Source organism: Peromyscus californicus, unplaced genomic scaffold, assembly GCF_007827085.1.
Source record: "Peromyscus californicus insignis strain IS unplaced genomic scaffold, ASM782708v3 Scaffold_7__1_contigs__length_154581171, whole genome shotgun sequence".
NCBI classification, from domain to species: Eukaryota; Metazoa; Chordata; class Mammalia; order Rodentia; family Cricetidae; genus Peromyscus; species Peromyscus californicus.
In genome coordinates this window covers 61,510,658-61,524,193 of record NW_026294595.1, presented here as the reverse complement: position 1 = coordinate 61,524,193, position 13,536 = coordinate 61,510,658, and the positions used below count along the sequence as shown (strand labels likewise).

The window sequence follows — 13,536 nt, the reverse complement described above, 5'->3', positions numbered from 1 at the left end:
TCAGAATATCAGAGAGTTTCGGTCCATCATAGTGGGAAGGGCATGGTAAGCAGCTCTATTCACGGTTGCTAGAACATGGAGTAGAGGCTGTTCACATCACGGCAGACCAGGAAGCAAAGACAGATTAGCCAGCCTCAGAGGCCAGGTGCAACCTTCAAGAGCTACGTCCTCCCATCAACTAGCTTCTTTCTCCTAGGAGTCCTGCCGCCTTCAAAGACAGGGCCAGCACCTATTGGTGGGAACAGGTGTTCAACACAGATTTATCTGTGGGTGACATTTCAGACTCAAACCATAACACTGTTAGCTTGGGTGGATCTAATACTTACTCTGAACCTCATTCTTAAATTATTAATCCAGTTATTTATCTTATTTATGTGTACAAATGCTGCACATTTGCCTGTGTGTATATATGTGTGCCTGGTGCCTGCCAAGGTCAGAAGAAGGCATTAGATCCTTAGAGCTGGAGTTACAGATGATTGTGAGCTACCAAGTGGGTACTGGGAGTTGAACCCAGATCCTCTGCAAGAGCATCAATTGCTCTTAACTCCTGAGCCATCCCTCCAGCCCCCGAGCCTCATTTAATATAAAATGAATGAATAAATAAATACCTCATTTAAAATGTGATTAACATTAGTAATTGCTTCCTGGGTGTCCTGAGACTTAAATGAGAGGACAAAGGTAAAGACTTGGTAAGAATACAGTGAACATATTGGCTTTTAGTTTGGCTCAGCCATTTCCCAGAATCCACAGCTCAAGATACCCCAAGACCATCAGTTGGGGTATAAAGTGGAATTTGCCTGCCACTGTTCGAAGGACGGCTCTGATACTATGGGACTTCTTTAAGGTTTAGGAGCTCCCAAGTGGCTAAAGAAAATGAAGCACAGAGTCTTCGCTAAGGTCCCCTGGAAGACATACGAGTGCTCTCCTCTCCTGTCCCCGTCTTCCGAGTTTCTTTGAGTATCAGATCTCATGCTAACCTGAAGAAGGCAAACCCAAGCAGAGGTCAGGCCTGCAGTTAGGTGGTCACAGAACTTCATGGCTACATCAGGTTACCAGAGAGAACAGCCTTTCTTTTGCAGATGACACAGGACTGTCAGATTCAGCACATCAAACAGACTGCTCAGTCAAAGTTGAATTTTAGATATACAACAATGGCAAAACGTTTTATCACAAGCATACTCCAAGACTGCATGGGACTTACTTTAAAATTCTAACTTACCTGGATTCCTCCTTGCCAGGGTTCTTGTGACAACTCAATCGCAAATACATGGACCTCAGGATTTGTATTTTGTTTGGTTGGTTTGGGATGGTTGTTCTGCTTTAGTTGTTGGTTTTTGTGGTTGTTTTGTTTTGTGTGGAACTAGGTACTGAAACTAGGGCTCAGCTAAGAGCCTCAGATCGCTCTTTCTCAAACTTGGATCCGCTGAGTATGTATAGGGATGGGGAGGATCCTGCGGCTTACCTCCAAATGACAGCAATGGACAGGCCAGACATTTAACCGCTTCTAAAGGTTGGTGTCTTAACTATCATCCTATTTCCAAAGGGTTACTTTACCCATTTATCCAAAAATGCTGGGCACGTTTTGTGTTTCTTCTGCTTTTATCTTGATCCGTGAGACACATGAGGAGCGGTTGGTTGTGGTGCATCCTACCCCATTTCCACCCCAATCCGGGAGGAGCTCCGGGCTAAACTCCTAGCCTGGCCCACAGAGCCAGACCCAGTCTGTCCCAGCTGATTTACGGGAACTCACACTAGTGATCAATCATCCTTAATTTTTAACTGGGCAGTGTCCTGAACCAGCCAATAGCTGAGCCTGGCCCCCACACCCCACCCTCGCTGACCCTCTGCGACTGTCCACTCAGTCCGCCCTGAAGCTGCCTAGTGACCAAGAACTTGGGATCAGGTTTTGTAATGGGGGCTTTTGGGGAGGAATACAAAGTCAAGAGGGCTTGGCAGGGAGGTCTCCAGCCCCCTTCTCCCCTACTTTCCAGCCCCTTGTTTGTTATCTCTGCCGTTTTCACAGGCCTGCTTCCTCTTGAACCTTCTGCCTCCTCCTCCTCAAAGTTGCGCTGCCCAGCTCGCCCTGGCCCTCCTCTCCTGCTGCCCCTGGCTTATTGTTTAGTTAAGCGGGACCCGGGAGATTGAACAGATGGACTGAGACCCAGGCGTGAAGGGAGAGAAGGGCCAGCCGGTGCCGGGAAAGGGAAGCGGTTTGGGGAAAACAAAACAGAGGGTGGAGCCAGGGAGAAGGTGGCCCCAGGGGGAGGAGGCGGGAACACACTAAGAAGGGTCGAGGCCTGGAGCGGAATGGGGGCGGGCCCGGGGATGGGGTGGACCCCCCTGAGCTCCTAAGGCTCAGGCTGGCTCTGAGGCTAACTGGCTTCTCAGGTCGCAGCTGACGTCGCTGCCCAGATGGCCTCCAGGCTGACCCCGCTGACCCTCCTGCTGCTGCTGCTGCTGGCTGGGGTAAGTGGTCCCTCTGTGAGGTGGGGGGTGGGGGGTGAGGATTAACCCTTCAGGCCCTGGCGAAGAAGGGAAACTCCTCCTGGGATTCTTAAGTTCAGGTCTAGCCGTTGCATAGGAGGAGAGTCTTGGGTTCTATATTGGAAGATACATTAGCTGGATAGCCTTGGGCTGGACCCTTCTCCAGGCTTCCTTAACCCAATTATATAAAAGGGAGAATACCCCACCCAGCTCACCAGCCGGGCTTGGCTGGGTCATAGAAGGCAAGACAAGCCCAAGTTGTGGAAACCTGCCTCCCCCCCTCCCCATGCTGTTATGACAGGCTCTTCCAGGTCACGGTCTATAGAAAGCCGGGTGCAAGGAAGAAGACTAGCAGACAGACAGACCTGGGCCCGCACCAAGGTGAAGAGCACTGTGGTCCCAGTGGCCTAGGAGGACAGGGATAAAAAGTAAACTCATGTAAGAGTGAGTGCTTGCTTCCGGTGGATGAGCAGGGTGTTATGCTGGAAAGCTGGCATCCTGGGTGACCTTGGGGAGTCAGCACATGATGTCCGATTGAGCAAGGGATCAGTATTTTATACACTTTCCTTCCCGCTTCTGAAAACATTGCCGCATAAAGAGATCCTCCTGTTTCCACCTCCCAGATGCCTAGATGACTGGAGTTACAGGTCGTGCCACTGCGCCTAATTTCTACCCATTCTTCCTTTCCTTTGCTGGAATACTAATTGTTTTCAATACCCACTGGTATACCACATCCGCTCTTTGAAAATCTGCAGTCCTAAAATAAGGCTGGCAAATGCAAATGTCTATACTACTGGGGCAAGTGAGTCAAAACAAGTACATAGTTACAAGAAAGCAGCTTCTCCCATGGCCCTCACTGGACACAGATAACTGACAACTAAATTGCAATTACCTCATGTCTCCTGTAGAGAATTCCCCCAGCATTCCCTATTTCTGAAGGAATTGTGGGGGTGGCTCAAGCCAGGCCCTTCACCTGCCAAGCTATACCAAATGCAACTGGTACAATGTGTTCACAGTCTTCCTGCTTGGAGTGGTTGAGGGAAATATGGCTCACTAAGAAATGAAACCCTGTTTCTTGCACCACAGGATAGAGCTTTCTCAGATCCAGAAACTACCAGCCACAGCACCCAGGATCCACTGGTCACTCAAGAGGCAATCAATGAGGTCTTCCCTGAAACAGATGAGTCCTTGAATCCCACTGAGCATACAGTACAGTCTTCTACCTGGCCAACAACCAATGTACCCACCAAAGATCCTGCTGACACTACCCAAGCCTTCCTCAAGCACACCCAACCAGCTGAGCAGCTGCCCACAGACTCTCCCAGCCAGCCCACTATGAATTCTTCCAGCCAGTCCCCCGTGGATCCTTCCAGCCAGCCTTCCACAACCACAGATTCTCCCACCCAGGCTCCTACTGAGCCCTTCTGTTCAGGGCCACTTGCTCAGTGCTCTGATTTAGACAGAGGGTCCTCAGAGGCCACACTGTCGGAGGCCTTGACAGATTTTTCTGTGAAGCTCTACCACGCCTTCTCAGCTACCAAGAAGGCTGAAACCAACATGGTCTTTTCCCCATTCAGCATCGCCAGCCTCCTCACCCAGGTCCTTCTTGGTAAGTCTCTGACTTCTGTCCAGGCTGTACATGGGACCCTTTCATAGGAATCACCCATCGCACATCTCTGCGAGGCTTTGTCTCTGGAAAGAAGCTGTCAAATGGGCTACATGGTGGGGTGGTAGGTCGTCATTCTTGAACGTTGCTTTACTTAATAATGATTTAATTAGGTACTATTGCTTATAAAACCCTATGGACTCACTACCAAGTGAGTCCCAGGAAAGGCGCAAAGCTGCACAGAGAAACCCTGTCTCGAAAAACCAAAAAAAAAAAAACCCTATGGCCTCATTAACAACATATAAAATAAGGTCCCAGTCACCAGTCATGGTTCAAAGGGTGGAAGGTGATAAGGGAGATGAAATCATCAGTGGTAGACCTAAGACAGCATCATGGTAATGCACTTTCTAACTATGCAGCCATGGGCAGTTCACTTAGGCGCTCTTGAGTGTGAGTTCTCAACAGTTAAGTAGAGATGGTGATATCTACCTCCAAAAGCCAAGAATCAGACAGTGTGGTGCCTTGACTCCCTGGGAGGTAAAAAACCTTCTCCCTTCATGAGAGTGATTCTGTTAGGAAAGGCAATGACAAATTACCACAGGCAGGAGAGAGAGAGAGAGAGAGAGAGAGAGAGAGAGAGAGAGAGAGAGAGAGAGAGAGAGAGAGAGAGAGAGATGACACTTTTCACACCCCAGCAAGGAAAATTCCAGGAAGGCTCCTCGAGACTGCACATACAAGATCCCTTCTCGTGACGTCCCCAAATCCTAACATCTTAGCATGAGATGCTGGTAGCGCCCAACTCCCCAGGTATGGCAACCAGACTGGCCTCAGACATCCTCGAAGTCTCCTGGGAGGTCCTTTCTAGTCAGTTGGTTCCCCTTCATTCTTTTCCGTTCAAATCCTGCATTCATCTTTCACTTTTTAGCTCTGTGGCCTTGAATGTATTAATAAGACAGTCTCGGAAACTCCAGGGGCCCCCTCTATATGGTAGGAAAGTGAGTATCCCATGGAAAAGGCTTGGTGATAATTTAATAAGATACCATAGGAGAAACATTAGACTCCCTGAACTAGAAGAAATGCTCTCAACAAATTTTAGCTGCTGTAGCAGAGAAGACGTGCACAGTAAGTGTTTAATAATGAAGAACATCCATCCTCTTTTGTAATAGTGATCAAATGCCTCTGCTTATAGGATGACCCTTTATAAATCCAAACCATCTAAGTAAGAGTTAATGTGGAGCAGTGGTTAGAAAGATGTGTGGGATTCACCAAGGTGGAAAACCAGGGAAGGAGAATATTGGAAGCCCTGGGGAAGTCTAATAGGACAATTCAGCACTGCCTACCACCTTCCTCCTGACACATGAACTGTCTTCCAGAATACAGTTCTGATGCTCTGAAACCCCGCTGTAGCGGGAAACAGCCTCCGTTCTAGCCAGTGCTTGACCCTAGTCCAAATAGTGGCTCTCTCCTTCCTCCCCCAAGAACTCTTCTCTCTCTGTGTCCTCTGTTGTAGGGGCTGGAGACAGCACCAAGAGCAACTTAGAGAGCGTCCTTTCCTACCCCACGGATTTTGCCTGTGTCCACCAGGCTCTGAAGGCCTTTTCACCCAAAGGTGTCACTTCTGTGTCGCAGATCTTCCACAGCCCAGGTGAGTGTCCAGGGCAGACAGTGAGCGTAGAGGATTTGGGAAGAGAAAGCCTGGAAAAGAGGAGGGAGGGACTGTACTGGGGTGAGTAAGAGCAGATGGGGGTCTCAGCAGGAGTTTCAGGTGGCTCCAGGAGCAGGACTCTCCTCCCTGTGAGACCTGGGCAAATCATTTGCATTTGTCTATTCTTTAGAATAAGAAAGTCCTACCTAACTGTTAACAGCAGGGCTGGAAACCTTTAGAGGTTAGAAGGTTAGAGTTAGAAGCATAAAATAAGCAAAAGATTTTTTTTGCTAAGTTTTGGGTCCAGGGAGTCTTCAGACTCATCCTTTGTACTTTTGTGTTTTATGAATTTGTTATCATTTACATGTTTGTGTTAGGTAGGTAATACCAGCAAGCAGTAGATAATAGTAAGAACCTTTACAAATAATCTGACACAGTTGTTTGTAAACTTGGTACCCTAGAGCTGACTATTTCTGCAGAGCTGCTCAGGAGTTGGTAGGGGTGGGGGATCAGAATGGCTGGTGGGGGTGGGAGGCACGCTTCCTATGAGAGGGAAGTGGACCGGCAGGATTCAGTGCTCCCGCCTGCCTCGCCAGAGCCCATTTATGACTTAGGAAATACAGCTCTGTTGCTTTCGAAGGTTAAAAATCACAGGTTTCATCTAGTCCCTCTCCAGTTCTCCTGCAGCCCAGGCCTCCTGCGTGCTGGGGTTACACACTACCACATGTGGCTTAATCCCTCTGTCCACTTTCTCTTTCACTTTTCCCTTCTTACTTTTGTAAGAAAACATTTTCTCACGTCTTTCCTTTCTTCTCTGAGGTACGTGGGATTAAACCCAGGGCTCTGTGCATGCTGCATGAGTGCTACCACTGAGCTACATTCTCAGCCCTCTTCCTCAGTTTACTTATTTCCTGAGACAGCCTCTCTTTGTAGCCTCAATTTTTTTTCTTTTCAAGACAGGGTTTCCCTGTATAACAGCTCTGGCTGTCCTGGAACTCTCTCTGTAGACCAGGCTGGCCTCTGCCTCTGAGTGCTGAGATTAAAGACATAGCCTCACTTTTGTGGCAGTCCTCTGGTCTAGCTTGTTGAGATTGTAGACATGTGCTATCATGCTTGGCTTTTTCTTTTCTTTTTAACTATGAAAGCCATATTTGTAGAAAACTGTGAAAATACAGGGAAGGAAAAATAAAGAAAAAGGGAAAGGAGATTGCCTAATATCTCAATCTCTGCCACTCACCCCCCTCGACGGGATCTCACTATGTAAACTAGGCTGGCCTTGACTTCACAGAGATCTCATGCCTCTGCCTCCCAAGCTTTTGGGTTAATGGCATGCTCCACCACACCTGGCATTAAAATGTATCTTTGTTTGTTTGTTTTTGTTTTTTGAGACAGGGTTTCTCTGTAGTTTTGGTGCCTGTCCTAGATCTCACTCTGTAAACCAGACTGGCCTCGAACTCATAGAAATCCACCTGGCTCTGCCTCCCAAGTGCTGGGATTAAAGGCATGGGCCACTGCTTCCTGGCTAAAATGTTTCTTTTTGACATGAATATATATATATATATATATATATATAGATAGATAGATAGATAGATAGATAGATAGATATAGATATGACTCAGAGGTTTCAATACATACTGCATTACTTACCTACTTACAACCAGTGATGTCTTTTGTTCAGTTAATGGACATTTCCACCACATTCAATATTTTAGGGCATCCTGCATCCTGCCCACCCACATCCATATTTCTGCAAAGGTTCTGAGTCTTAGGCCAAACCTGGGGAAATACTTTGATCTATTTAGTTCAGTAAAACAGTCTATTCTTCCAAGCACTCACATTTTCTCCAGTAGACTTGGGCCATGAGAGCAAAAGTCAGGAAGTCTTGTCATGAACTTCCACTGAGGCTTGAAAAGTAGGGTCTGTTCCTGCGGAATAAGGAAAGAACAGAGGGGAAAGTCAAGTGCAAGCAACATCACAGAAGGTTGTCTAGCCAAGCACTAGTCACCAGCAAGCAGAAGCAGCAGGGGTGCCTAGGAGTAGTTTTGCTGCTCTTAGTTCAGGATTTGTTTTCTTAAGTCCGATTTGCATATAATAGATTTGCACATAATAGAGGAGTGGGCTGGTCCTTGCTCCAGCAAAATGCTAGAGTGTTCACTGGAGTGAGCAGGAAGAACCACGGGAACCCCAACAGATGTGATGGTCTTTAATCTCTGCACTCAGGAGGCAGAGGCAGGCAGATCTCTGTCAGTTCCAGGCCAGTCTGGTCTACATGAGTTCTAGGCTAGCCAGAGCTACATGGTGAGACTCTGTCTCAGAAAAAAAAACAAACAAGCAAAACTAATAAAACACATGGGAAGTGTGCTCACTCCCAGACTTGCTCTTTGAACTTGGATTGGATTATTCAGAGGACTCATACTTGCCTCTCTTGTCCTGCCCCTCAGACCTGGCCATAAGGGACACCTATGTGAATGCCTCTCAGAGCCTGTATGGAAGCAGCCCCAGAGTCCTGGGCCCAGACAGTGAAGCTAACTTAGAACTCATCAACACCTGGGTGGCTGAGAACACCAACCACAAGATCAGCCAGCTGCTAGACAGCCTGCCCTCCGACACCCGCCTTGTCCTGCTGAACGCTGTCTACTTGAGTGGTAAGGAAAGCAGCAGGCAGGTAGTGTGCCTAGCGCGGTCCTGCCTCCATTCCATCCTGTCTTCACCAACCTCAGAGTTCCACAGCCACATTCCTCTGTGACCATCCTACCCCTTCCCTCACAGGGCCTTTAACACCTTTTTGTCCCTACCTGCGTTTCAGCCGCCCTTTCTTCCTTTAGCCAAGTGGAAGAAAACATTTGACGAAACAAAAATGAAGGCATCTTTCCTCTACAAAAACTCTGTGATTAAAGTACCCATGATGAGTAGCAAAAAGTACCCTATGGCCCATTTCAGCGACCAGACTTTGAAGGCCAGGGTAAGTTCTTGGCTCATTCCATTCCTGCTTCAGACATATCTGAGTGTCTTGACTTCCTTTCTGCAACGGCCTTATCAGTATGGAGTGCCTGCTTGTAAATTCCCCATTTCTGTTTCTTCCATCTAGTAGCCCCACGCTCTTTCTCCTTCTCCTCTCTCTAGTTTTGGAGGCAGGGAATTTTAGGCTGGAAGGCATGAGTCTAGACATGATTCTAAAGTTTCTTCATTCATCTCTACTGCATCAAATGGCAAAAAGTGAGTCTTGTTTTAATTCTGTGCATCTCTTTCTCTTAGCAGCCACCACTCTGGGTACACTGGTAGCTTGCTATGTCTTCTGTGTGTGGACACTTTGTACAGTATGCACATGCATAAGTATACTTATAGAGGTATTGCTGTGTAGGTGCAGATATGTGTTAAGTATATGTAAACACAGGTATTAAATTTATTTAATTTTTTTGTTGTGTTTTGTTTTTTTGAGACAAAGTTTCTCTGTGTGCTACTGGCCCTCCTGGAACTCGTTCTGTATACCAGGATGGCCTGGATCTCAGAGATCCACCTGCCTCTGCCTCCCAAGTATTGGGATTAAAGGTATGTGCCCCCACAACAGACTGAATTAAGTTCTTTAGCAGAAATTGAACAGTATAATTCTAGTGGTTAAGGAGGGAGAAAAAACAGAATATGGAGGCCAAGCTAGGCTTCCTGGTGCATGCCTTTAATCCTCGCTTTCTGGAGGCAGAGGCAGATGGTGTTCTGTGAGTTCAAGGCCAGCCTAGTCTACATATCAAGTTCCAAGACAGCCAAAGTTATATAATAGAAAGACCCTGCCAAAAAAAGGAGACAGCCGGGCGGCGGTGGTGGCGCATGCCTTAAATCCCAGCACTCGGGAGGCAGAGGCAGGCGGATCTCTGTGAGCTTGAGGCCAGCCTGGTCTACAGAGCAAGTTCCAGGACAGGCTCCAAAGCTACACAGAGAAATCCCATCTCAACAACAAAAAAAGAGAAGGGAAACAAAGAAAGAAAGGAAGGGAGGGAGGGTGGGAGGGAGGAGAGAGAGAGAGAGAGAGAGAGAGAGAGAGAGAGAGAGAGAGAGAGAGAGAGAGAAAGAAAGAAAGAAAGAAAGAAAGAAAGAAAGAAAGAAAGAAAGAAAGAAAGAAAGAAAGAAAAAAGAATATGGAGCCCAAAAGATTCTAGTTAGTAAATTCTCCCAGTCCAGTGCCTAAGCATTCCTGACCTTTCCACTGGGGTGTGTGTATCTCTGTGACTCTTGGGGAGGGTTTTTTGAGCCAGCTTTCCATATCCATGGTGTATCCATGGACAGAAAACATTTGAGAAAAAATTATACTGAACACGCACAAACTTTTTTCTTTCCATTATTCCCTAAACAAAAAGTATAGCAATTGTTTACATGGCAGTTTTGTATTCCGTATTGGAAGTAATCTAGAGATGATTTGAAATATAAAAGAAACAGGGCTTAAATAAATTACATCTCAAGCTCAGTTGGTAGAATGCTTGCCAGGCATACACAAAGCTGTAGGTTTGATCCCCGGCACCTCATATAACTAACTGTGGTGTTATGTATCTGTAATCCTAGCATGTAGGAGGTGAAGGCAGGGGGATCAAAAGTTTGGGATCAGCCGGGTGGTGGTGGCTCACCCCTTTAATCCCAGCACTTAGGAGGCAGACAGATGTCTGTGAGTTCAAGGCTAACCTGGTCTATGAAGCAAGTTTCAGGAAAAACAGGGGGTAGGGGAGGGGGTAAGGAGGAGGAGGAAGGAGGAGGAGGAAGGAGGAGGAGGAGGAGGAAGGAGGAGGAGGAGGAGGAGGGAGGAGGAGGAGGAGGAGGAGGAGGAGGAGGAGGAGGAAGAAGAAGAAGAAGAAGAAGAAGAAGAAGAAGAAGAAGAAGAAGAAGAAGAAGAAGAAGAAGAAGAAGAAGAAGAAGAAGAAGAAGAAGAAGAAGAAGAAGAAGTTGTTGTTCAGGGTCATCCTCTGTTAGTTTGAACCCATCCTGGGTTGCATAAGACCCTATTTAAGGAAGGGAGAGAGGGAGGGAAAACCCACCCCCCTTCTCTGTTATTACAAAGCTAGTCAGGGTATGATCCAAAACTTGTGCTCATTCTTCCGGTTCTCACCAGGACCAGCGCACTTCAGTCTGACCAACTGGCATCCCCATTTCATGGCACAGCATGGTAGTCAGGCCTGGCTGGTGCTTATTGAATCAGTACACACTGAAAGACAGTCTTGGGGCACAGGGGCCGGGGGGGAGGAGAGGAAAGAGCTTGGATTGGAAGAGCTAATACGGAGTATCCCTGACTCCCTAGGTGGGGCAGCTACAGCTCTCTCAGAACCTGAGCTTTGTGATCATGGTGCCCCGGAGCCAGAAGCACAGACTTGAAGATATGGAAGAGGCACTCACCCCCACTGTCTTCAAGGCCATCATGAAGAAGCTGGAGCTGTCTAGATACCAGCCCACTTACCTGATGATGCCCCGAATCAAAGTAAAGAGCAGCCAAGACATGCTGTCCATCCTGGAGAAAATGGGTGAGCCCTGGCCGCTTCAGGTTACTCCCGGGTCACGAGGGAGAGGGGCAAGGTGGTACTAAAACGTTGCTCTCCTTCTAGAGTGCTTTTCTTCACTTGTAACATAAGCTTACTGCTCAACTGTAGGAGTTGCTTTAGCCCGTGAAGTCACTGAGAAAACTGAAACTCAGAAACTCCCCGTGACTTGCCCAAAGTTTGCATGTCTTACCTTTGAACTAGTTAGAGTCAAACCAGAAGACCAGTCCAGATCTCCAGCTCTCTGGATATTTCTACTGGGGTTCACTGGAACAGGAGACCCTGATGGGCTGTGGACATTCACTTCCTGGCCACATCCACTAGTCAACCACCGCACAGAATAAGCTTAAATCCATCTAGATAGGAGTCTGGGGTTTCTGAGTTTTGGGGAGACTTTAGAAGCACCATTTTCTAACCTTTGACTTTATCTCTAGCTAGATCTGTCACTCATTTCCTGTTCTGACCACCTAATATATAATCTGATTTTCTAAAACCAGGATCAGAAACCAAATAATAGACTAAAAGATACACCAAGTGCTCCTGCTGCTGAGGAATTGCAAGGGCTTTAGGAGCAGAGATCAAAAACCAAATATTAGCTGGGTAGTGTTAGAACAAGCCTTTAATCCCAGCCCTTGGGAGGCAGAGGCAGGAGGATCTCTGTGAGTTTGAGGCCAGCCTGGTCTACAGAGAGAGTTCTGCCAGGGCAGTTACACAGAGAACCCCTGTCTCAAAAAACCAGAACCAAAAAAAAAAAACCTCAAATACTAAAACAAAATATGCTGCCAGCACATCTGTTGCTAAGGAAATGTTAAGGTTTTAGGAGTTCTTTGTCAGAAATTTAGGGCAGAGACCAGAATACATTTCTTACCAGCATTATACTCTCCTATGATCTCATTTTATAGCATATTGTCCATCTCTATTTATTTCCCAAAGTCCTTGGAGACAAGGAAGGAATATGTCATTTTTTCAGGGGAGAGTTGGCGGTGGGCAGAGAATGGTGGTTGGGTCCGCTAACGGGTTCCCACTTACAAGACCAGGAGGCATGGTGTAGGGTCTGAGAAGGGAAAGACAAGAAGAATTTGAGACTAACCTAGGAAATTTAAGAGCAGAATCTACACCCACCAAGAGTTTCCTGCTGATCTCTCGTTGGTTGGTTTGTTGTTCTGAGACAAGATTTCTCTGTGTAGCCCTGGCTGTCCTGGAACTTGGGTTGTAGACCAGGCTGGCCTCGAACTCACAAGAGATCCACCTGCTTCTGCCTCCCAAGTGCTGGGATTAAAGGTGTGCACCACCACTGGATTCCTGCTGATCTCTGTTTTTTTTTTTTTCTCTTGTTTTGCCCTAGAATTCTTTGACTTCACTTACGATCTCAACCTGTGTGGGCTGACTGAGGACCCAGATCTTCAGGTGTCTGCCATGAAGCACCAGACGGTGCTGGAGCTAACAGAGACAGGTGTGGAGGCAGCTGCAGCCTCTGCTGTCTCTGTGGCCCGAAACTTAATCATCTTTGAGGTGCAGCAACCCTTCCTCTTCCTGCTCTGGGACCAGCAACACAAGTTCCCAGTCTTCATGGGCCGGGTCTACGACCCCAGGGCCTGAGACAGGCAGGAGTCGGGCTTGAGTAAGCCCTGCCACCCAGGCTTCAGCTCATCCAGTTATTGCCTTGCCACTGCCTTCCCTAGCCACTTCCAGCCTTAGGATCTGGCAGAGGGAACTGTTCTCACCCACCAGCCCGATGGCATCGGCATGCTCTCTAAACCAGTTTTTGCCGCTTGATGGTTCAGGTTTACCAGACTCAACAAATAAAACTTGCAGACATTCCTTCTCTTGCTTGCCTATGGGTATTAGTTGCCTCGATGTCAGTAAACAATTACCGTGCTTCCTGCATCAGCAACTTACTACTGTGGAATAAGCCACTCTAAACTTAGTGGCTTAAAACCAGCGACCATTTATTATTTCCCCCTCCGTGGCAGGATTGGCCAGTGGTCTTGCTGACCTGACTAGCTCAGCTTCCCTGGGCATATGAAAGCGTCTTCCATAGTTAGCGGGTTGGTTGGGGGATGACTGGTCTTTGATGGCCTTGCGTCACACTTTTCGACACTCATCTACATGTCTCTTATGTCCTGCTGCCAGGATGACCTCTGTTCTGAGAACACCGCCTCTTTCTCTCATGTCTGCCTATATCAAGTTTACCATTTTCCATCAGCAATTGGCATGGTGAAATCTAGATTTAGAGTGAAAAGCCACTATGAAGTTATGGGGTAGAGAGCCATTAACTGAGGGCCACA

The 13,536-nt window shown here is 47.4% G+C and overlaps 1 protein-coding gene across 1 annotated transcript; it reads left to right on the top strand.

Annotated features, from left to right (window-relative positions):
• Window positions 1-1,816: 1,816 nt before the first annotated feature.
• On the top strand, window positions 1,817-13,069 carry Serping1 (serpin family G member 1). Its single transcript, XM_052723425.1, has 8 exons — window positions 1,817-1,903; window positions 2,389-2,466; window positions 3,571-4,093; window positions 5,601-5,735; window positions 8,177-8,380; window positions 8,561-8,697; window positions 11,014-11,233; window positions 12,594-13,069. Exons 2-8 carry the CDS (start codon window positions 2,413-2,415, stop codon window positions 12,845-12,847), a joined length of 1,527 nt encoding a protein of 508 aa, XP_052579385.1. The 5' UTR covers window positions 1,817-1,903; window positions 2,389-2,412; the 3' UTR covers window positions 12,848-13,069.
• The last annotated feature ends 467 nt before the right edge of the window (window positions 13,070-13,536 follow it).